General features: G+C 52.8%; 1 protein-coding gene across 1 annotated transcript in view; it reads left to right on the top strand.

The window, feature by feature from the left end:
• The window catches only part of SLC43A3 (solute carrier family 43 member 3), a gene marked incomplete at its 5' end in the record, with an annotated part of 112,871 nt that overhangs the window by 63,911 nt on the left and 22,358 nt on the right, over positions 1-26,602 (top strand). The window contains 2 exons of the mRNA XM_075584211.1: positions 7,379-7,543; positions 8,209-8,313. Of these exons, the coding sequence (XP_075440326.1) occupies positions 7,379-7,543; positions 8,209-8,313 (270 nt within the window). The remainder of the gene's footprint in view (positions 1-7,378; positions 7,544-8,208; positions 8,314-26,602) is intronic.

Below are 26,602 nucleotides of genomic sequence, written 5' to 3' on the forward strand. Positions count from 1 at the left end.
TATTTATCAGCGCAGGAGAGGAGCGGGCAGTACTGTATTTATCAGTGCAGGAGAGGAGCGTCAGTACTGTATTTATCAACGCAGGAGAGGAGCGGGCAGTACTGTATGTATCAGCGCAGGAGAGGAGCGGACAGTACTGTATGTATCAGCACAGGAGAGGAGCGGGCAGTACTGTATTTATCAGCACAGGAGAGGAGCGGGCAGTACTGTATGTATCAGCGCAGGAGGGGAGCGGGCAGTACTGTATGTATCAGCACAGGAGAGGAGCGGGCAGTACTGTATTTATCAGCGCAGGAGAGGAGCGGGCAGTACTGTATGTATCAGTGCAGGAGAGGAGCGGGCAGTACTGTATTTATCAGCACAGGAGAGGAGCAGGCAGTACTGTATTTATCAGCGCAGGAGAGGAGCGGGCAGTACTGTATTTATCAGCGCAGGAGAGGAGCGGACAGTACTGTATTTATCCGCGCAGGAGAGGAGCGGGCAGTACTGTATATATCAGCGCAGGAGAGGAGCGGGCAGTTCTGTATTTATCAGCGCAGGAGAGGAGCGGGCAGTACTGTATTTATCAGTGCAGGAGAGGAGCGTCAGTACTGTATTTATCAACGCAGGAGAGGAGCGGGCAGTACTGTATGTATCAGCGCAGGAGAGGAGCGGACAGTACTGTATGTATCAGCACAGGAGAGGAGCGGGCAGTACTGTATTTATCAGCACAGGAGAGGAGCGGGCAGTACTGTATGTATCAGCGCAGGAGGGGAGCGGGCAGTACTGTATGTATCAGCACAGGAGAGGAGCGGGCAGTACTGTATTTATCAGCGCAGGAGAGGAGCGGGCAGTACTGTATGTATCAGTGCAGGAGAGGAGCGGGCAGTACTGTATTTATCAGCGCAGGAGAGGAGCGGACAGTACTGTATTTATCAGCGCAGGAGAGGAGCGGGCAGTACTGTATGTATCAGCACAGGAGAGGAGCTGGCAGTACTGTATGTATCAGCACAGGAGAGGAGCGGGCAGTACTGTATTTATCAGTGCAGGAGAGGAGCGGGCAGTACTGTATTTATCAACGCAGGAGAGGAGCGGGCAGTACTGTATGTATCAGCGCAGGAGAGGAGCGGACAGTACTGTATGTATCAGCACAGGAGAGGAGCGGGCAGTACTGTATTTATCAGCACAGGAGAGGAGCGGGCAGTACTGTATGTATCAGCGCAGGAGAGGAGCGGGCAGTACTGTATGTATCAGCGCAGGAGAGGAGCGGGCAGTACTGTATGTATCAGCACAGGAGAGGAGCGGGCAGTACTGTATTTATCAGCACAGGAGAGGAGCGGGCAGTACTGTATTTATCAGCGCAGGAGAGGAGCGGGCAGTACAGTATTTATCAGCGCAGGAGAGGAGCGGGCAGTACTGTATGTATCAGCGCAGAAGAGGAGCGGGCAGTACTGTATTTATCAGTGCAGGAGGGGAGGGGAGGGGTGTGATACAGTATTTATCAGCACAGGAGGGGAGGGGTGTGATACAGTATTTATCAGCGCAGGACGGGAGGGGTGTGATACAGTATTTATCAGCGCAGGACGGGAGGGGTGTGATACAGTGTTTATCAGTGCAGGTGGGGAGGGGTGTGATACAGTATTTATCAGCGCAGGACGGGAGGGGTGTGATACAGTATTTATCCGCACAGGAGGGGAGGGGTGTAATACAGTATTTATCAGCACAGGAGGGGAGGGGTATGATACAGTTTTTATCCGCACAGGAGGGGAGGGGTGTGATACAGTATTTATCCGCAAAGGAGGGGAGGGGTGTGATACAGTATTTATCAGCGCAGGAGGGGAGGGGTGTGATACAGTATTTATCTGCGCAGGAGGGGAGGGGTGTGATATAGTATTTATCAGCACAGGAGGGGTGTGATACAGTATTTATCAGCACAGGAGGGGAGGGGTGTGATATAGTATTTATCAGCACAGGAGGGGTGTGATACAGTATTTATCAGCACAGGTGGGGAGGGGGTTGATACAGTATTTATCCGCACAGGAGGGGAGGGGTGTGATACAGTATTTATCAGTGCAGGAGGGGAGGGGAGGGGTGTGATACAGTATTTATCAGCACAGGAGGGGAGGGGTGTGATACAGTATTTATCAGCACAGGAATGGAGGGGTGTGATACAGTATTTATCAGCGCAGGACGGGAGGGGTGTGATACAGTATTTATCAGCACAGGTGGGGAGGGGTGTGATACAGTATTTATCAGCGCAGGACGGGAGGGGTGTGATACAGTATTTATCAGCACAGGAGGGGAGGGGTGTGATACAGTATTTATCAACACAGGAGGGGAGGGGTGTGATACAGTATTTATCAGCGCAGGACGGGAGGGGTGTGATACAGTATTTGTCAGCACAGGAGGGGAGGGGTGTGATACAGTATTTATCAGCACAGGAGGGGAGGGGTGTGATACAGTATTTATCAACAGGAGGGGAGGGGTGTGATACAGTATTTATCAGCACAGGAGGGGAGGGGTGTGATACAGTATTTATCAGCACAGGAAGGGAGGGGTGTGATACAGTATTTATCAGAGCAGGAGGGGAGGGGTGTGATACAGTATTTATCAGCACAGGAGGGGAGGGGTGTGATACAGTATTTATCAGCGCAGGAGGGGAGGGGTGTGATACAGTATTTATCAGTGCAGGACGGGAGGGGTGTGATACAATATTTATCAGGACAGGAGGGGAGGGGTGTAATACAGTATTTATCTGCGCAGGTGGGGAGGGGTGTGATACAGTATTTATCAACAGGAAGGGTGCGGTGTGATACAGTATTTATCAGCACAGGAGGGGAGGGGTGTGATACAGTATTTATCAGCGCAGGAGAGGAGGGGTGTGATACAGTATTTATCATCAGAGGAAGGGAGGGGTGTGATACAGTATTTACCAGCACAGGTTGGGAGGGGTGTGATACAGTATTTATCAGCACAGGAGGGGAGGGGTGTGATACAGTATTTATCAGCACAGGTGGGGAGGGGTGTGATACAGTATTTATCAGCACAGGAGGGGAGGGGTGTGATACAGAATTTATCAGCAGAGGAAGGGAGGGGTGTGATACAGTATTTATCAGCACAGGAGGGGAGGGGTGTGATACAGTATTTATCAGCACAGGAGGGGTGTGATACAGTATTTATCAGCACAGGAGGGGAGGGGTGTGATACAGAATTTATCAGCAGAGGAAGGGAGGGGTGTGATACAGAATTTATCAGCACAGGACGGGAGGGGGTTGATACAGTATTTATCAGCACAGGAGGGGAGGGGTGTGATACAGTATTTACCAGCACAGGTTGGGAGGGGTGTGATACAGTATTTATCAGCACAGGAGGGGAGGGGTGTGATACAGTATTTATCAGAGCAGGAGGGGAGGGGTGTGATACAGTATTTATCAGCACAGGAGGGGAGGGGTGTGATACAGTATTTATCAGCGCAGGAGGGGAGGGGTGTGATACAGTATTTATCAGTGCAGGACGGGAGGGGTGTGATACAATATTTATCAGGACAGGAGGGGAGGGGTGTAATACAGTATTTATCTGCGCAGGTGGGGAGGGGTGTGATACAGTATTTATCAACAGGAAGGGTGCGGTGTGTTACAATATTTATCAGCACAGGAGGGGAGGGGTGTAATACAGTATTTATCAGCGCAGGTGGGGAGGGGTGTGATACAGTATTTATCAACAGGAAGGGTGCGGTGTGATACAGTATTTATCAGCACAGGAGGGGAGGGGTGTGATACAGTATTTACCAGCACAGGAGGGGAGGGGTGTGATACAGTATTTATCAGCGCAGGAGAGGAGGGGTGTGATACAGTATTTATTATCAGAGGAAGGGAGGGGTGTGATACAGTATTTACCAGCACAGGTTGGGAGGGGTGTGATACAGTATTTATCAGCACAGGAGGGGAGGGGTGTGATACAGAATTTATCAGCAGAGGAAGGGAGGGGTGTGATACAGTATTTAACAGCACAGGAGGGGAGGGGTGTGATACAGTATTTATCAGCACAGGAGGGGTGTGATACAGTATTTATCAGCACAGGAGGGGAGGGGTGTGATACAGAATTTATCAGCAGAGGAAGGGAGGGGTGTGATACAGAATTTATCAGCACAGGACGGGAGGGGGTTGATACAGTATTTATCAGCACAGGAGGGGAGGGGTGTGATACAGTATTTATCAGCACAGGACGGGAGGGGGTTGATACAGTATTTATCAGCACAGGAGGGGAGGGGTGTGATACAGTATTTACCAGCACAGGTTGGGAGGGGTGTGATACAGTATTTATCAGCACAGGAGGGTAGGGGTGTGATACAGTATTTATCAGAGCAGGAGGGGAGGGGTGTGATACAGTATTTATCAGCACAGGAGGGGAGGGGTGTGATACAGTATTTATCAGCGCAGGAGGGGAGGGGTGTGATACAGTATTTATCAGTGCAGGACGGGAAGGGTGTGATACAATATTTATCAGGACAGGAGGGGAGGGGTGTAATACAGTATTTATCTGCGCAGGTGGGGAGGGGTGTGATACAGTATTTATCAACAGGAAGGGTGCGGTGTGTTACAATATTTATCAGCACAGGAGGGGAGGGGTGTAATACAGTATTTATCAGCGCAGGTGGGGAGGGGTGTGATACAGTATTTATCAACAGGAAGGGTGCGGTGTGATACAGTATTTATCAGCACAGGAGGGGAGGGGTGTGATACAGTATTTATCAGCGCAGGTGGGGAGGGGTGTGATACAGTATTTATCAGCACAGGAGGGGAGGGGTGTGATACAGTATTTATCCGCAGAGGAAGGGAGGGGTGTGATACAGTATTTATCAGCGCAGGAGAGGAGGGGTGTGATACAGTATTTATCATCAGAGGAAGGGAGGGGTGTGATACAGTATTTACCAGCACAGGTTGGGAGGGGTGTGATACAGTATTTATCAGCACAGGAGGGGAGGGGTGTGATACAGTATTTATCAGCACAGGAGGGGAGGGGTGTGATACAGAATTTATCAGCAGAGGAAGGGAGGGGTGTGATACAGTATTTATCAGCACAGGAGGGGAGGGGTGTGATACAGTATTTATCAGCACAGGAGGGGTGTGATACAGTATTTATCAGCACAGGAGGGGAGGGGTGTGATACAGAATTTATCAGCAGAGGAAGGGAGGGGTGTGATACAGAATTTATCAGCACAGGACGGGAGGGGGTTGATACAGTATTTATCAGCACAGGAGGGGAGGGGTGTGATACAGTATTTATCAGCACAGGACGGGAGGGGGTTGATACAGTATTTATCAGCACAGGAGGGGAGGGGTGTGATACAGTATTTATCAGCACAGGAGGGGAGGGGTGTGATACAGTATTTATCAGCACAGGAGGGGTGTGATACAGTATTTCTCCGCACAGGTGGGGAGGGGTGTGATACAATATTTATCAGCACAGGAGGGGAAGGGTGTGATACAGTATTTATCAGCACAGGAGGGGAGGGGTGTGATACAGTATTTATCAGCACAGGAGGGTAGGGGTGTGATACAGTATTTATCAGCACAGGTTTGGAGGGGCGTGATACAGTATTTATCAACAGGAAGGGAGGGGTGTGATACAGTATTTATCAGCACAGGACTTACTCTGCACTGGGGGAGAGGGGACAGCTACTGCTTCAGGGGCAGTCAGTGAAAGGAATCCCTGCAACATACCAGATAAGAACTAAAACTATACTGCTGTGCCTTAAGACTGTTTTGTTGTTTTTTATTTTGGTGACCTCTGCATGCGATTCTTCTGCCGACCACTGCCACCATATGTGACGGATCGGCCTGTAGGCGAGGTCAGTAAGACGCATAGACAGAGGGTTAAGCTTAATCACAGTGGTTTATTATCCACAAGACACTTCAACCATGGGTACACTGTCCCTTTAAATCAAAACCAAATCATAAAATAAACACCTATTCCCTTTAGGGAAACTAACTTACTACTTCAGCCCTATGTAACGGGCCGCAAGCTAAGCTGGTTGCCAGCCCCAAACATGCACTATTACAGGGGAGCGCAATCGTTTCCCCCTGCGCCCCCTGCCTCTGTAAACCATGCGCCTCCCGCAGCGAATCGTGCACCCCCCACTTTACGCACCACTGCACTATTATATACAAACAAAACAGTCTTTAGGCACAGCAGTATAGTTTTAGTTCTTATCTGGTATGCTGCAGGGATTCCTCCACAGTGTCTCCATATAGCCCCTTCTTCAGGTCAGGAATGTCCTTTGCCCTATTCATGCAGGCTTCTCTGCTATGTGGGTCTTTTGGTTCCCCACTGTTGCCAGGCAAAACCTTCTGGTCAACAAGCCTTGATCCCTGCGGACAGGAGCTCTGTGATCCTCTCACCGAGACTCCAACAGGGACACTAACAAGCAGTTACTGCCCGCTGTATAAACCCTGCTCAATCAGGAGTTACTTATATCCACCTCCCAGCTCAGCTAGGAAACCCGACACCAGTGCAGCCTCCTGATGCTTGCAAAGGGAGTTTAACTCCTTGAGTCCCTTACAGGTGCGTTTGGATCAAACGCGTGAATCTCATCTCCAGCAGTGCCCTCTCTGGGGGAAAACATATGACATATGGTGATGTATAGGTTTTTCTTTTGTTATATCCTTTTTATTTTGAGAAACTGTTTGCATTTATTTGTAACTGTATGATCTTGTAATCACCTTTTCTGTAATCTAAGCACTGTATTTTTTATATATATTAAAACATTTAATAAGTGATGCTTTGGGCACTGAATGAACTATTGCACGCTCTGGGGAGGGCATTTACATATTCTGACACATTTTGCTACAACTGATTTTTGTGTGTTAAAGTGCATCGTTTTTTCTATAATCAACAGGGACCTGGGACCATTGCAAATATTAATATTACATCTTTGATTTGTATTTCCTGGGCTGTGGCAATGTATAGATATGATTGTAATTGAGTAAGTGGTTAATATTAAGTTATTGGATGTACCTTGTGCCGGAGAAAGGTGAGTTGGCTAGAGTAGCCGTGTGTATTAACCCTGGCTGCATATCTAGGTCACGTGCCTACTTATGTGCTGTTTGTGACGGTGATATATGGGGACGGATTTAGAGTAGATGTTAACTCATTTGAGGGACCTCTGCAGGGGTGAAAAGTGGGAGCCCTTGCGAGTATTAACCCTTGTCTTGTATGTAGGTCACATGCTCACAGAGCGCCGTACGTGACAATCCTCCTTACTGTAACACTGCAGACGTTGTTACAACTCTGGCTTCAATGAGTGTTCTCTTACGCTCCTCGTTCTGGTGGTTTCTCTTCAGGTGAGCAGTCTCATATGAGGCAATTTAATGTTTTTTTATGGTCTGTGTTTCTACAGAGGATCAGTCTACTAAAGAAACGCTCTCCTTCTGGAGCTGTGCGCTCTCATCTCTCTTCTGGTGTCACGTCGCCTGGCTGTCTCTTATGCAGCTGAGGCATTATCTCTTTATTGGAACTCTCAACCCTACACTGACCCGTCTGAGTGGGGGAGACCCACACACAGGTTTGTGTTGTATTGTATTGCACAATTGTGTAACAGTCGTGATGTCTCTATAGCTCACACTGTCTATGGTGGTCATATCTGGAGAGAGTTATCTTCCTGTGAATAAAGTGTCTCTGTGGGGATCACACGTGTGTCTCTGTGGGGATCATGCGTGTGTCTCTGTAGCTCCCTCTGTAAGGGGATCACACGTGTGTCTCTGTAGCTCCCTCTCTGTGGGGATCACACGTGTGTCTCTGTGGGGATCACGCGTGTGTCTCGGTAGCTCCCTCTGTAAGGGGATCACACGTGTCTCTGTAGCTCCCTCTCTGTGGGGATCACACGTGTGTCCCTGTAGCTCCCTCTCTGTGGGGATCACACGTGTGTCTCTGTGGGGATCATGCGTGTGTCTCTGTAGCTCCCCCTCTGTAAGGGGATCACACGTGTGCCTCTGTGGGGAATCGCAATGACGCGTGTGTCTCTGTAGCTCCCTCTGAGGATCACGCGTGTGTCTCTGTAGCTCCCTCTGAGGATCACATGTGTGTCTCTGTAGCTCCCTCTGAGGATCACGCGTGTTTCTCTGTAGCTCCCTCTCTGTTGGGATCACACGTGTGTCTCTGTGGGGATCACGCGTGTCTCTGTAGCTCCCTCTCATGTTTATATAATGCTTTGCTCTCCCTCTTTTCTAGTCAGTCATTACACAAACATATTTGCAGTGACTCAGTTTTGTGGCGTTCTTTGCGCTCCTTGGAATGGTCTCATAATGGACAGGCATAAAGGGAAACGCCACAAAGGTAACAGCCACACGCCACTGCCACACAGTGCCACAGCCATGCAATACTTGCCATATAAACACACACCACGCAGTGCCACAGCCATGCAATACTTGCCATATAAACACACACCACGCAGTGCCACAGCCATGCAATACTTGCCATATAAACACACACCACGCAGTGCCACAGCCATGCAATACTTGCCATATAAACACACACCACGCAGTGCCACAGCCATGCAATACTTGCCATATAAACACACACAACGCAGTGCCACAGCCATGCAATACTTGCCATATAAACACACACAACGCAGTGCCACAGCCATGCAATACTTGCCATATAAACACACACCACGCAGTGCCACAGCCAAACCCATACACCACCATGCAGTGCCACAACCAAACCCATACACCACCATGCAGTGCCACAGCCAAACCCATACACCACCACGCAGTGCCACAACCAAACCCATACACCACCATGCAGTGCCACAACCAAACCCATACACCACCATGCAGTGCCACAACCAAACACATACACCCCCCATGCAGTGCCACAACCAAACCCATACACCCCCCATGCAGTGCCACAACCAAACCCATACACCACTACCACGCAGTGCCACAACCAAACCCATACACCCCCCATGCAGTGCCACAACCAAACCCATACACCCCCCATACAGTGACACAACCAAACCCATACACCCCCCATACAGTGCCACAACCAAACCCATACACCCCCCATACAGTGCCACAACCAAACCCATACACCCCCCATGCAGTGCCACAACCAAACCCATATACCACTACCACGCAGTGCCACAACCAAACCCATACATCCTCACTCATGCAGTGCCACAACCAAACCCATACACCACCATGCAGTGCCACAACCAAACCCATACACCCCCCACGCAGTGCCACAACCAAACCCATACACCCCCACGCAGTGCCACAACCAAACCCATACACCACCATGCAGTGCCACAACCAAACCCATACACCACTACCACGCAGTGCCACAACCAAACCCATACACCCCCCATGCAGTGCCACAACCAAACCCATACACCACCATGCAGTGCCACAACCAAACCCATACACCCCCCATGCAGTGCCACAACCAAACCCATACACCACCATGCAGTGCCACAACCAAACCCACACACCACCATGCAGTTCCACAACCAAACCCATACACCCCCCACGCAGTGCCACAACCAAACCCATACACCACCATGCAGTGCCACAACCAAACCCATACACCACTACCACGCAGTGCCACAACCAAACCCATACACCACCATGCAGTGCCACAACCAAACCCACACACCACCATGCAGTGCCACAACCAAACCCATACACCACCACCACGCAGTAACACAACCAAACCCATACACCACCATGCAGTGCCACAACCAAACCCATACCCCACACGCAGTGCCACAACCAAACCCATACACACCCCAATGCCGTGCCACAACCAAACCCATACCCCCACACGCAGTGCCACAACCAAACCCATACACCCCCCATGCAGTGCCACAACCAAACCCATACACCCCCCATGCAGTGCCACAACCAAACCCATACACCCCCCATGCAGTACCACAACCAAACCCATACACCCCCACGCAGTACCACAACCAAACCCATACACCCCCCATGCAGTACCACAACCAAACCCATACACCACCACGCAGTGCCACAACCAAACCCATACACCCCCACACAGTACCACAACCAAACCCATACACCACCATGCAGTGCCACAACCAAACCTATACTCCCCCACGCAGTGCCACAACCAAACCCATACACCCCCCATGCAGTGCCACCACCAAACCCATACACCACCATGCAGTGCCACAACCAAACCCATACACCACCATGCAGTGCCACAACCAAACCCATACACCCCTACCACGCAGTGCCACAACCAAACCCATACACCCCCCCATACAGTGCCACAACCAAACCCACACCCACCCACGCAGTGCCACAACCAAACACACACACCCCCACGCAGTGCCACAACCAAACCCACCCCCCCCCCACGCAGTGCCACAACCAAACCCATACACCACCATGCAGTGCCACAAGCAAACCCACACACCACCCACGTAGTGCCACAACCAAACCCATACACCCCCACGCAGTACCACAACCAAACCCATACACCACCATGCAGTGCCACAACCAAACCCATACACCACCATGCAGTGCCACAACCAAACCCACACCCCCCCACGCAGTGCCACAACCAAACCCATACACCACCATGCAGTGCCACAACCAAACCCACAAACCCCCCACGCAGTGCCACAACCAAACCCATACACCACCATGCAGTGCCACAACCAAACCCATACCCCACACGCAGTGCCACAACCAAACCCATACACCCCCCCACGCAGTGCCACAACCAAACCCATACACCACCATGCAGTGCCACAAACAAACCCATACACCCCCACGCAGTGCCACAACCAAACCCACACACCCCCCACGCAGTGCCACAGCCAAACCCATACACCCCCCACACAGTGCCACAACCAAACCCATACACCACCATGCAGTGCCACAACCAAACCCATACACCACCATGCAGTGCCACAGCCAAACCCACACCCCCCCACGCAGTGCCACAACCAAACCCATACACCACCATGCAGTGCCACAACCAAACCCATACACCACCATGCAGTGCCACAACCAAACCCACACCCCCCCACGCAGTGCCACAACCAAACCCATACACCACCATGCAGTGCCACAGCCAAACCCATACACCCCCACGCAGTGCCACAACCAAACCCATACACCACCATGCAGTGACACAACCAAACCCATACACCCCCCCACGCAGTGCCACAACCAAACACATACGCTCCCCCCACGCAGTGCCACAACCAAACCCATACACCCCCCACGCAGTGCCACAACCAAACCCATACACCCCCCATGCAGTGACACAACCAAACCCATACACCACCATGCAGTGCCACAACCAAACCCATACACCCCCCCACGCAGTGCCACAACCAAACACATACGCTCCCCCCACGCAGTGCCACAACCAAACCCATACACCCCCCATGCAGTGCCACAACCAAACCCATACACCACCATGCAGTGCCACAACCAAACATATACTCCCCCACGCAGTGCCACAACCAAACCCACACCCCCCCCCCACGCAGTGCCACAACCAAACCCACACCCCCCCCACGCAGTGCCATAGCCAAACCCACACACCTCCCACGCAGTGCCACAACCAAACCCATACACCACCATGCAGTGCCACAACCAAACCCATACACCCCCCACGCAGTGCCACAACCAAACCCATACACCACCATGCAGTGCCACAACCAAACCCATACACCACCATGCAGTGCCACAACCAAACCCATACACACCCCAATGCCGTGCCACAACCAAACCCATACACCACACGCAGTGCCACAACCAAACCCATACCCCACACGCAGTGCCACAACCAAACCCATACCCCACACGCAGTGCCACAACCAAACCCATACACCACCATGCAGTGCCACAACCAAACATATACTCCCCCACGCAGTGCCACAACCAAACCCATACACCCCCACGCAGTGCCACAACCAAACCCATACACCCCCCACGCAGTGCCACAACCAAACCCATACACCACCATGCAGTGCCACAACCAAACCCACACACCACCATGCAGTTCCACAACCAAACCCATACACCACCATGCAGTGCCACAACCAAACCCATACACCCCCACGCAGTGCCACAACCAAACCCATACACCCCCCACGCAGTGCCACAACCAAACCCATACACCACCATGCAGTGCCACAACCAAACCCATACACCACCACGCAGTGCCACAACCAAACCCATACACCACCATGCAGTTCCACAACCAAACCCATACACCACCATGCAGTGCCACAACCAAACCCATACACCACCATGCAGTGCCACAACCAAACCCATACACCACCATGCAGTGACACAACCAAACCCATACACCACCATGCAGTGACAAAACCAAACCCATACACCCCCCATGCAGTGCCACAACCAAACCCATACACCACCATGCAGTGCCACAACCAAACCCACACACCCCCACGCAGTGCCACAACCAAACCCATACACCACCATGCAGTGCCACAACCAAACCCATACACCCCCCCACGCAGTGCCACAACCAAACCCATACACCACCATGCAGTGCCACAGCCAAACCCATACACCACCATGCAGTGACACAACCAAACCCATACACCACCATGCAGTGACAAAACCAAACCCATACACCCCCCATGCAGTGCCACAGCCAAACCCATACACCCCCCACGCAGTGCCACAACCAAACCCATACACCACCATGCAGTGCCACAACCAAACCCATACACCACCATGCAGTGCCACAACCAAACCCATACACCACCATGCAGTGCCACAACCAAACCTATACTACCCCACGCAGTGCCACAACCAAACACATACACCCCCACGCAGTGCCACAACCAAACCCATACACCCCCACGCAGTGCCATAACCAAACCCATACACCACCATGCAGTACCACAACCAAACCCATACACCACCATGCAGTGCCACAGCCAAACCCATACACCACCATGCAGTGCCACAACCAAACCCATACACCACCATGCAGTGCCACAACCAAACCTATACTCCCCCATGCAGTGCCACAACCAAACCTATACACCACCATACAGTGCCACAACAAAAACCATACACCACCATGCAGTGCCACAACCAAACCCATACACCCCCCACGCAGTGCCACAGCCAAACCCATACACCACCATGCAGTGCCACAACCAAACCCATACACCACCATGCAGTGCCACAACCAAACTTATACACCACCATGCAGTGCCACAACCAACCCCCCCACGCAGTGCCACAACCAAACCCATACACCACCATGCAGTGCCACAACCAAACCCATACACCACCATGCAGTGCCACAACCAAACTCATACACCCCCCACGCAGTGCCACAGCCAAACCCATACACCACCATGCAGTGCCACAACCAAACCCATACACCACCATGCAGTGCCACAACCAAACTTATACACCACCATGCAGTGCCACAACCAACCCCCCCACGCAGTGCCACAACCAAACCCATACACCACCATGCAGTGCCACAACCAAACCCATACACCACCATGCAGTGCCACAACCAACCCCCCCACGCAGTGCCACAACCAAACCCATACACCACCATGCAGTGCCACAACCAAACCCATACACCACCATGCAGTGCCACAACCAAACCCCCCACACACACACTGGCACAACCAAACCCCCCATCCCCCACGCAGTGCCATAACCAAACCCATACACCACCATGCAGTGCCACAACCAAACCCACACACCACTACCACGCAGTGCCACAACCAAACCCATACACCCCCATGCAGTGACACAACCAAACCCATACACCCCCCACGCAGTGCCACAACCAAACCCATACACCCCCCATGCAGTGCCACAACCAAACACATACGCTCCCCCCACGCAGTGCCACAACCAAACCCATACACCCCCCATGCAGTGCCACAACCAAACCATACACCACCATGCAGTGCCACAACCAAACCCATACACCACCATGCAGTGCCACAACCAAACCCATACACCACCATGCAGTGCCACAACCAAACCCATACACCACCATGCAGTGCCACAACCAAACCCATACACCACCATGCAGTGCCACAACCAAACCCACCCCCCCATGCAGTGCCACAACTAAACCCATACACCCCCACGCAGTGCCACAACCAAACCCATACACCCCCCACGCAGTGCCATAACCAAACCCATACACCACCATGCAGTGCCACAACCAAACCCATACACCACCATGCAGTGCCACAACCAAACCCATACACACCCCAATGCCGTGCCACAACCAAACCCATACCCCACACGCAGTGCCACAACCAAACCCATACACCACCATGCAGTGCCACAACCAAACCCATACACCCCCCACGCAGTGCCACAACCAAACCTACACCCCACACGCAGTGCCACAACCAAACCTATACACCACCATACAGTGCCACAACCAAACCCATACACCACCATGCAGTGCCACAACCAAACCCATACACCACCACGCAGTGCCACAACCAAACCCATACACCACCATGCAGTGCCACAACCAAACCCATACACCACCATGCAGTGCCACAACCAAACCCACACCCCCCCACGCAGTGCCACAACCAAACCCATACACCACCATGCAGTGCCACAACCAAACTCATACACCCCCCACGCAGTGCCACAGCCAAACCCATACACCACCATGCAGTGCCACAACCAAACCCATACACCACCATGCAGTGCCACAACCAAACTTATACACCACCATGCAGTGCCACAACCAAATCCACACACCACCACGCAGTGCCACAGCCAACCCCCCCACGCAGTGCCACAACCAAACCCATACACCACCATGCAGTGCCACAACCAAACCCATACACCACCATGCAGTGCCACAACCAAGCCCATACACCACCATGCAGTGCCATAACCAAACCCATACTCCACCATGCAGTGCCACAACCAAACCCATACACCACCATGCAGTGCCACAACCAAACCCACACACTACTACCACGCAGTGCCACAACGAAACCCATACACCACCATGCAGTGCCACAACCAAACCCACACACCACCATGCAGTGCCACAACCAAACCCACACACCACCATGCAGTGCCACAACCAAACCCATACACCACTACCACGCAGTGCCACAACCAAACCCACACCCCCCCAGACACGCCACAACCAAACCCACACCCCCCCATACACGCCACAACCAAACCCATACATCCTCACCCACGAAGTGCCACAACCAAACCCATATACCACCATGCAGTGCCACAACCAAACCCATACACCACCATGCAGTGCCACAACCAAACCCATACACCACTACCACGCAGTGCCACAACCAAACCCACACCCCCCCAGACACGCCACAACCAAACCCACACCCCCCCATACACGCCACAACCAAACCCACACCCCCCCATACAGTGCCAAAACCAAACCCACACCCCCCCATACAGTGCCACAACCAAACTCACACCCCCCCATACACGCCACAACCAAACCCACACCCCCCATACAGTGCCACAACCAAACCCACACCCCCCCATACAGTGCCACAACCAAACCCACACCCCCCCATACCGTGCCACAACCAAACCCACACCCCCCCATACCGTGCCACAACCAAACCCACCCCCCCCATACAGTGCCACAACCAAACCCATACACCCCCCCACACAGTGCCACAACCAAACCCATACATCCCCACCCACACACGCCACAACCAAACCCATACATCCCCACACATACAGTGCCACAACCAAACCCATACATCCCCACACATACAGTGCCACAACCAAACCCATACACCCCCCACACACGCCACAACCAAACCCATACATCCCCAGACATACAGTGCCACAACCAAACCCATAAATCCCCAGACATACAGTGCCACAACAAAACCCATACCCCCCCACACACGCCACAACCAAACCCATACACCCCCCACCCACACAGTGCCACAACCAAACCCATACACCCCCCCCACATACGCCACAACCAAACCCATACATCCCCACACATACAGTGCCACAACCAAACCCATACATCCTCACACATACAGTGCCACAACCAAACCCATACACCCCCCATACAGTGCCACAACCAAACCCACATCCCCCCATACAGTGCCACAACCAAACCCACACACCCCCCCACACAGTGCCACAACCAAACCCATACATCCCCACCCACACACGCCACAACCAAACCCATACATCCCCACACATACAGTGCCACAACCAAACCCATACACCCCCCCCCACACACGCCACAACCAAACCCATACATCCCCACACATACAGTGCCACAACCAAACCCACACCCCCCCATACAGTGCCACAACCAAACCCATACATCCCCACACATACAGTGCCACAACCTAACCCATACACCCCCCATGCAGTGCCACAACCAAACCCACACCCCCCCATACATTGCCACAACCAAACCCATACACCCCCCACACACGCCACAACCAAACCCATACACCCCCCCACACACGCCACAACCAAACCCATACATCCCCACACATACAGTGCCACAACCAAACCCATACACCCCCCCACACACGCCACAACCAAACCCATACACCCCCCACACATACAGTGCCACAACCAAACCCATACACCCCCCCACACACGCCACAACCAAACCCATACCCCCCATACAGTGACACAACCAAACCCATACATCCCCACCCACGCAGTGCCACAACCAAACCCATACACCCCCCCACACACGCCACAACCAAACCCATACACCCCCCCACACGTACAGTGACACAACCAAACCCATACACCCCCCATACAGTGCCACAACCAAACCCATACACCCCCCATACAGTGCCACAACCAAACCCATACACCCCCCATACAGTGCCACAACCAAACCCATACACCCCCCACACACGCCACAACCAAACCCACACCCCCCCACACATACAGTGACACAACCAAACCCATACACCCCCCATACAGTGCCACAACCAAACCCATACACCCCCCATACAGTGCCACAACCAAACCCATACACCCCCCATGCAGTGCCACAACCAAACCCATACACCCCCCATACAGTGACACAACCAAACCCATACACCCCCCATACAGTGCCACAACCAAACCCATACACCACCATGCAGTGCCACAACCAAACCCATACACCCCCCATGTAGTGCCACAACCAAACCCATACACCACTACCACGCAGTGCCACAACCAAACCCATACACCACCATGCAGTGCCACAACCAAACCCATACACCCCCCATGCAGTGCCACAACCAAACCCATACACCACTACCACGCAGTGCCACAACCAAACCCATACACCACCATGCAGTGCCACAACCAAACCCATATACCACTACCACGCAGTGCCACAACCAAACCCATACACCACCATGCAGTGCCACAGCCAAACCCATACACCCCCCACGCAGTGCCACAACCAAACCCATACACCACCATGCAGTGCCACAGCCAAACCCATACACCCCCCATGCAGTGCCACAACCAAACCCATACACCACCATGCAGTGCCACAACCAAACCCATACACCACCATGCAGTGCCACAACCAAACCCATACACCCCCCATGCAGTGCCACAACCAAACCCACCCCCCCACGCAGTGCCACAACCAAACCCATACACCCGCCATGCAGTGCCACAACCAAACCCATACACCACCACGCAGTGCCACAACCAAACCCACACACCACTACCACGCAGTGCCACAACCAAACCCATACATCCTCACCCATGCAGTGCCACAACCAAACCCATACACCCCCCATACAGTGCCACAACTAAACCCATACACCCCCCATACAGTGCCACAACCAAACCCATACACCCCCCATGCAGTGCCACAACCAAACCCACCCCCCCCACGCAGTGCCACAACCAAACCCATACACCCGCCATGCAGTGCCACAACCAAACCCATACACCACCATGCAGTGCCACAACCAAACCCATACACCCCCCATGCAGTGCCACAACCAAACCCACCCCCCCACGCAGTGCCACAACCAAACCCATACACCCGCCATGCAGTGCCACAACCAAACCCATACACCACCACGCAGTGCCACAACCAAACCCACACACCACTACCACGCAGTGCCACAACCAAACCCATACACCACTACCACGCAGTGCCACAACCAAACCCATACACCCCCCATGCAGTGCCACAACCAAACCCATACACCCCCCATGCAGTGCCACAACCAAACCCATACACCCCCCATGCAGTGCCACAACCAAACCCATACACCACTACCACGCAGTGCCACAACCAAACCCATACACCACCATGCAGTGCCACAACCAAACCCATACACCACCATGCAGTGCCACAACCAAACCCATACACCACCATGCAGTGCCACAACCAAACCCATACACCCCCCACGCAGTGCCACAGCCAAACCCATACACCCCCATGCAGTGCCACAACCAAACCCATACACCACCACGCAGTGCCACAACCAACCCATACACCCCCCACGCAGTGCCACAACCAAACCCATACACCACACGCAGTGCCACAACCAAACCCATACACCACCATGCAGTGCCACAACCAAACCCATACACCACTACCACGCAGTGCCACAACCAAACCCATACATCCCCCACGCAGTGCCACAACCAAACCCATACACCCCCCATACAGTGCCACAACTAAACCCATACACCCCCCATGCAGTGCCACAACCAAACCCACACCCCCCCACGCAGTGCCACAACCAAACCCATACACCCGCCATGCAGTGCCACAACCAAACCCATACACCCCCCATGCAGTGCCACAACCAAACCCATACACCACCATGCAGTGCCACAACCAAACCCATACACCACCATGCAGTGCCACAACCAAACCCATACACCACCATGCAGTGCCACAACCAAACCCATACACCACCATGCAGTGCCACAACCAAACCCATACACCCCCCATGCAGTGCCACAACAAAACCCACACCCCCCCATACAGTGCCACAACCAAACCCATACCCCCCATACACGCCACAACCAAACCCACACCCCCCCCATACAGTGCCACAACCAAACCCACACCCCCCCATACAGTGCCACAACCAAACCCACACCCCCCCATACAGTGCCACAACCAAACCCACACCCCCCCATACACGCCACAACCAAACCCACACCCCCCATACAGTGCCACAACCAAACCCACACCCCCCCATACAGTGCCACAACCAAACCCACCCCCCCCATACAGTGCCACAACCAAACCCACACCCCCCCCATACAGTGCCACAACCAAACCCACACCCCCCCATACAGTGCCACAACCAAACCCACACCCCCCCATACACGCCACAACCAAACCCACACCCCCCATACAGTGCCACAACCAAACCCACACCCCCCCATACAGTGCCACAACCAAACCCACCCCCCCCCATACAGTGCCACAACCAAACCCATACACCCCCCCACACAGTGCCACAACCAAACCCATACATCCCCACCCACACACGCCACAACCAAACCCATACACCCCCCCACACACGCCACAACCAAACCCATACATCCCCACACATACAGTGCCACAACCAAACCCATACATCCCCACCAACACACGCCACAACCAAACCCATACACCCCCCACACACGCCACAACCAAACCCATACACCCCCCCACACACGCCACAACCAAACCCATACATCCCCCCACCCACGCAGTGCCACAACCAAACCCATACATCCCCACACATACAGTGCCACAACCAAACCCATACACCCCCCACCCACACAGTGCCACAACCAAACCCATACACCCCCCCACACACGCCACAACCAAACCCATGCACCCCCCACCCACGCAGTGCCACAACCAAACCCATACATCCCCACACATACAGTGCCACAACCAAACCCATACACCCCCCCACACACGCCACAACCAAACCCATACATCCCCACACATACAGTGCCACAACCAAACCCATACACCCCCCCACACACGCCACAACCAAACCCATACACCCCCACACATACAGTGCCACAACCAAACCCACACCCCCCCATACAGTGCCACAACCAAACCCATACATCCCCACACATACAGTGCCACAACCAAACCCATACACCCCCCCACACACGCCACAACCAAACCCATACATCCCCACACATACAGTGCCACAACAAAACCCATACACCCCCCACACACGCCACAACCAAACCCATACACCCCCCACCCACGCAGTGCCACAACCAAACCCATACATCCCCACCCACGCAGTGCCACAACCAAACCCATACACCCCCCCACCCACGCAGTGCCACAACCAAACCCATACACCCCCCACCCATACAGTGCCACAACCAAACCCATACATCCCCCCACCCACGCAGTGCCACAACCAAACCCATACACCCCCCACCCATACAGTGCCACAACCAAACCCACACCCCCCCACACAGTGCCACAACCAAACCCATACATCCCCCACCCACACAGTGCCACAACCAAACCCATACACCCCCCGACACACGCCACAACCAAACCCATACACCCCCCCACACACGCCACAACCAAACCCATACACCCCCCACCCACACAGTGCCACAACCAAACCCATACACCCCCCACACACGCCACAACCAAACCCATACATCCTCACCCACACAGTGCCACAACCAAACCCATACACCCCCCACACAGTGACACAACCAAACCCATACACCCCCATACAGTGACACAACCAAACCCATACACCCCCCACACAGTGACACAACCAAACCCATACACCCCCATACAGTGACACAACCAAACCCATACACCCCCCACACACGCCACAACCAAACCCATACAACCCCCCATACAGTGCCACAACCAAACCCATACACCCCCCACACACGCCACAACCAAACCCATACACCCCCCACACATACAGTGCCACAACCAAACCCATACACCCCCCCACACAGTGCCACAACCAAACCCATACACCCCCCCACACACGCCACAACCAAACCCATACACCCCCCACACATACAGTGCCACAACCAAACCCATACATCCCCCACCCACACAGTGCCACAACCAAACCCACACCCCCCCATACAGTGCCACAACCAAACCCACAGCCCCCCATACAGTGCCACAACCAAACCCACAGCCCCCCATACAGTGCCACAACCAAACCCACACACGCCACAACCAAAACCATACACCCCCACACACACAGTGCCACAACCAAACCCATACACCCCCCCATACAGTGCCACAACCAAACCCACACCCCCCCATACAGTGCCACAACCAAACCCATACACCCCCCCACACACACCACAACCAAACCGATACATCCCCCCACACATACAGTGCCACAACCAAACCCATACATCCCCACCCACACAGTGCCACAACCAAACCTATACATCCCCACACATACAGTGCCACAACCAAACCCATACATCCCCACCCACACAGTGCCACAACCAAACCCATACATACCCACCCACGCAGTGCCACAACCAAACCCACACCCCCCCACACACGCCACAACCAAAACCATACACCCCCACACACACAGTGCCACAACCAAACCCATACACCCCCCACCCACACAGTGCCACAACCAAAACCATACATCCCCACCCACACAGTGCCACAACCAAACCTATACATCCCCACACATACAGTGCCACAACCAAACCCACACCCCCCCACACACGCCACAACCAAAACCATACACCCCCACACACACAGTGCCACAACCAAACCCATACACCCCCCCATACAGTGCCACAACCAAACCCACACCCCCCCATACAGTGCCACAACCAAAACCATACACCCCCCCACACACACCACAACCAAACCCATACATCCCCACACATACAGTGCCACAACCAAACCCACACCCCCCCACACACGCCACAACCAAACCCATACACCCCCCCATACAGTGCCACAACCAAACCCACACCCCCCCATACAGTGCCACAACCAAAACCATACACCCCCCCACACACACCACAACCAAACCCATACATCCCCACCCACACAGTGACACAACCAAACCCATACATCCCCCCCATACAGTGCCACAACCAAACCCATACACCCCCATACAGTGCCACAACCAAACCCACACCCCCCCATACAGTGCCACAACCAAACCCATACATCCCCACCCACACAGTGCCACAACCAAACCCATACCCCCCCATACAGTGCCACAACCAAACCCATACACCCCCCCACACACGCCACAACCAAACCCTTACATCCCCCCACATACAGTGCCACAACCAAACCCATACACCCCCCCACACACGCCACAACCAAACCCATACACCCCCCACACACGCCACAACCAAACCCATACATCCTCACACATACAGTGCCACAACCAAACCCATACACCCCCCCATACACGCCACAACCAAACCCACACACCCCCATACAGTGCCACAACCAAACCCACACCCCCCCATACAGTGCCACAACCAAACCCACACCCCCCCATACAGTGCCACAACCAAACCCATACACCCCCCACACACGCCACAACCAAACACATACCCCCCCACACATACAGTGCCACAACCAAACCCATACACCCCCCCATACAGTGACACAATCAAACCCATACACCCCCCACACACGCCACAACCAAACACATACCCCCCCATACAGTGACACAACCAAACCCATACACCCCCCACACACACAGTGCCACAACCAAACCCATACCCCCCATACACGCCACAACCAAACCCATACATCCCCACACATACAGTGCCACAACCAAACCCACACCCCCCCATACAGTGACACAACCAAACCCATACACCCCCCCACACACGCCACAACCAAACCCATACCCCCCATACAGTGACACAACCAAACCCATACACCCCCCCATACACGCCACAACCAAACCCACACCCCCCCATACAGTGCCACAACCAAACCCACACCCCCCCATACAGTGCCACAACCAAACCCACACCCCCCCATACACGCCACAACCAAACCCACACCCCCCCATACAGTGCCACAACCAAACCCATACACCCCCCCACACACGCCACAACCAAACCCACACCCCCCCATACACGCCACAACCAAACCCACACCCCCCCATACAGTGCCACAACCAAACCCACACCCCCCCATACAGTGCCACAACCAAACCAACACCCCCCCATACACGCCACAACCAAACCCACACCCCCCCATACAGTGCCACAACCAAACCCATACACCCCCCCACACACTCCACAACCAAACCCACACCCCCCCATACAGTGCCACAACCAAACCCACACCCCCCATACAGTGCCACAACCAAACCCACACCCCCCTATACAGTGCCACAACCAAACCCACACCCCCCATACAGTGCCACAACCAAACCCACACCCCCCCATACAGTGCCACAACCAAACCCATACCCCCCCATACAGTGCCACAACCAAACCCATGCACCCCCCCCACACACGCCACAACCAAACCCATACATCCTCACCCACACAGTGCCACAACCAAACCCATACACCCCCCCACACACGCCACAACCAAACCCATACACCCCCATACAGTGACACAACCAAACCCATACACCCCCCACACACGCCACAACCAAACACATACCCCCCCATACAGTGACACAACCAAACCCATACACCCCCCCACACACGCCACAACCAAACCCATACCCCCCCACACACACAGTACCACAACCAAACCCATACACCCCCCCACACACGCCTCAACCAAACCCATACACCCCCCACACACGCCACAACCAAACCCATTCACCCCCCCACACGCCACAACCAAACCCACACCCCCCCCACACACACAGTGCTACAACTAAACCCATACACCCCCCACACACACAGTGCCACAACTAAACGCATACACCCCCCCACACACACAGTGCCACAACCAAACCATGTTTATTTATTTATTTATAAAATATTTTACCAGGAAGTAATACATTGAGAGTTACCTCTCGTTTTCAAGTATGTCCTGGGCACAGAGTAAAACAAATAATACATGGTTACAAATACAGTTACATAAATGAACAAGGTATACATTTATATACAAGACATTGCATGCACAGTTAAAGAAAATATATATTATGAGCGTATGAAACAGTTACAGACCAGATTAAAGTGTGAGACAGCCTTAGATTTGAAAGAACTTAAGCTGGTGGTGGATATGAGAGTCTCTGGTAGGTTGTTCCAGTTTTGGGGTGCACGGAAGGAGAAGGAGGAACGTCCGGATACTTTGTTGAGTCTTGGGACCATGAATAGTCTTTTGGAGTCTGATCTCAGGTGATAGGTACTGCATGTGGTAGGGGTGAGGAGCTTGTTCAGGTAGCTGGGTAGCTTGCCCAGAAAGTATTTGAGGGTGAGACAGGAAAGGTGAACTTTGCGCCTAGACTCTAGTGATGACCAATCTAGTTCTTTGAGCATTTCGCAGTGATGTGTGTTGTAGTTGCATTGGAGAACAAAACGACAAATTGAATTGTAGAGGGTGTCAAGTTTGCTAAGGTGGGTTTGAGGAGCCGAGCCATATACTATGTCTCCATAGTCAATAATTGGCATTAGCATCTGCTGTGCAATACGCTTTCTGACCAGGAGACTTAGGGAGGATTTGTTCCTGTAAAGTACCCCTAGTTTGGCATAGGTCTTGGTTGTCAGGGTATCAATGTACATCCCGAATGTTAAGTGGGAGTCAAACCATAAGCCCAGGTATTTAAAACTAGTGACAGGTGTTAGGGTGGTTTTAGCGTTGGTTCTAATCAGGAGCTCAGTCACTGGAAGCTTTACAAATTTAGTCTTGGTCCCAAATACCATTGTTACAGTCTTGTCAGTGTTTAAAAACAGTTTGTTTTGGGAAATCCAGTTTTCGAGTCTCAAAAAGTCAGACTGAAGTATGTGTTGAAGGTCAGAGAGGCTATGGCTGTGTGCATACAGGATTGTGTCATCTGCATACATGTGTATTGAGGCTTCCTTACAAGCTGTGGGAAGATCATTAATGAACACTGAGAAGAGTAGGGGCCCCAGAACAGAGCCTTGCGGGACACCACAGGTGATATCCAGGGGGTTGGAGTTAGAGCCTGAGATGGACACATGTTGGGATCTTCCTGATAGGTAGGACTGAAACCAGTTTAAAGCATGTTTCCCTATTCCAGAGCTCTGGAGTTTGTTAAGCAGGATAACATGATCAACTGTGTCAAAAGCCTTTGCAAAATCTAGGAATACTGCACCAGTGAGTTGTCCCCGTTCCATTCCACACTGGATTTCATTGCAAACTTTTAGCAGGGTAGTTACGGTGGAGTGTTTGGGACGAAACCCAGACTGGAATTGGCTAGGGAAATTTGTCTTGGTGTAGAACTCGCTTAATTGGGAGTGGACACATTTTTCCATGACTTTGGATAGAATTGGGAGAAGTGAGATTGGCCTGTAGTTTGAGACAGTGTTTTTGTCCCCACTTTTGAAGATTGGGACAACTCTGGCAGTTTTCCAGGTCTTAGGGATATGGCCTGCAGACAGGATAGAGTTGACTATGGACGCAATTGGTTTGGCAATGGCTGGGGCACCAAGTCGTAGGAACCTAGATTGTAGTAAGTCGGGTCCACATTGGCTGCTTAGTTTTAGTTTGAGGAGCGCTTGTGTAATCTCCTCTTCAGATACTGGGCTAAATTGAAAATTGTGGGCAGTGTTGGGAGGGGGTGGGACTATAGGGGTACTCCCAGGATGAGATTCAGGTTTGGGGTTTGTGCTGCGTTTCGCTAATAAGTTAGTGGCACACCCCACAAGTAATCATTGAATGCATTTGCAATGTCAGTGGGGTTTGTCAGAGTAATATCCCCCTTAGTGATATTACTTGGTTGTTGATGGTTAGGAGGCTGGAATATATTGTTGATAACCTTCCAGAAATTAGCTGGGTTTGATGTATTCTGGAGGAGATTGTCAGAGTAATATTGTGCTTTTGCATGCCTTGTTTGCCTTGTGCACACGTTCCGCAGGCATCTGTAGTGATTGAGATCCTTGGTAGTGCCAGTTACTTTGTAGCTTTTCCACAAGGCATCCCTGAACTGGTAGAGTGCTATAAGGTCAGGTGTAACCCATGGAAGGTGGGCCCCCCGTACCCTTATTTTGCGTAGTGGAGCATGGGTATCGCAGAGTTTTAAGAACTCGGATTGGAAATAGTCGAGCGCAGAATCAGGGTCGGGAATTAAATCGATTCTGTGCCATGGGCAGTTGGTAAGGTCATCCAGAAACTGTTGTGGGTTAAAGTTTTTAAATGTTCTAGTGAGGAGAACTTTGGGGCTTGAATGGGGCGGTTTAATTTTCCTTACACAGTACACTATTGCATGGTCACTGAAAATGTCAGGAAGGATGCCAGAGGATTGGATTCTGCTGGGGTTTGAGGAGAGAATCCAGTCTAGCAAGGAATGGTTATGCGACTTCAGGTTTATTCGTGTGGGTTGGGAAATGAGTTGCGATAGGTTAAGTGACTTGAGTTGTATCTGGATTTTGTGGTTTTTAGGGTCAAGCCAATTGAAGTTGGAATCCCCTAGAACTAGCAGCTCACTCTTCTC

Source organism: Ascaphus truei, unplaced genomic scaffold (assembly GCF_040206685.1).
Source record: "Ascaphus truei isolate aAscTru1 unplaced genomic scaffold, aAscTru1.hap1 HAP1_SCAFFOLD_484, whole genome shotgun sequence".
Classification (NCBI taxonomy): Eukaryota; Metazoa; Chordata; class Amphibia; order Anura; family Ascaphidae; genus Ascaphus; species Ascaphus truei.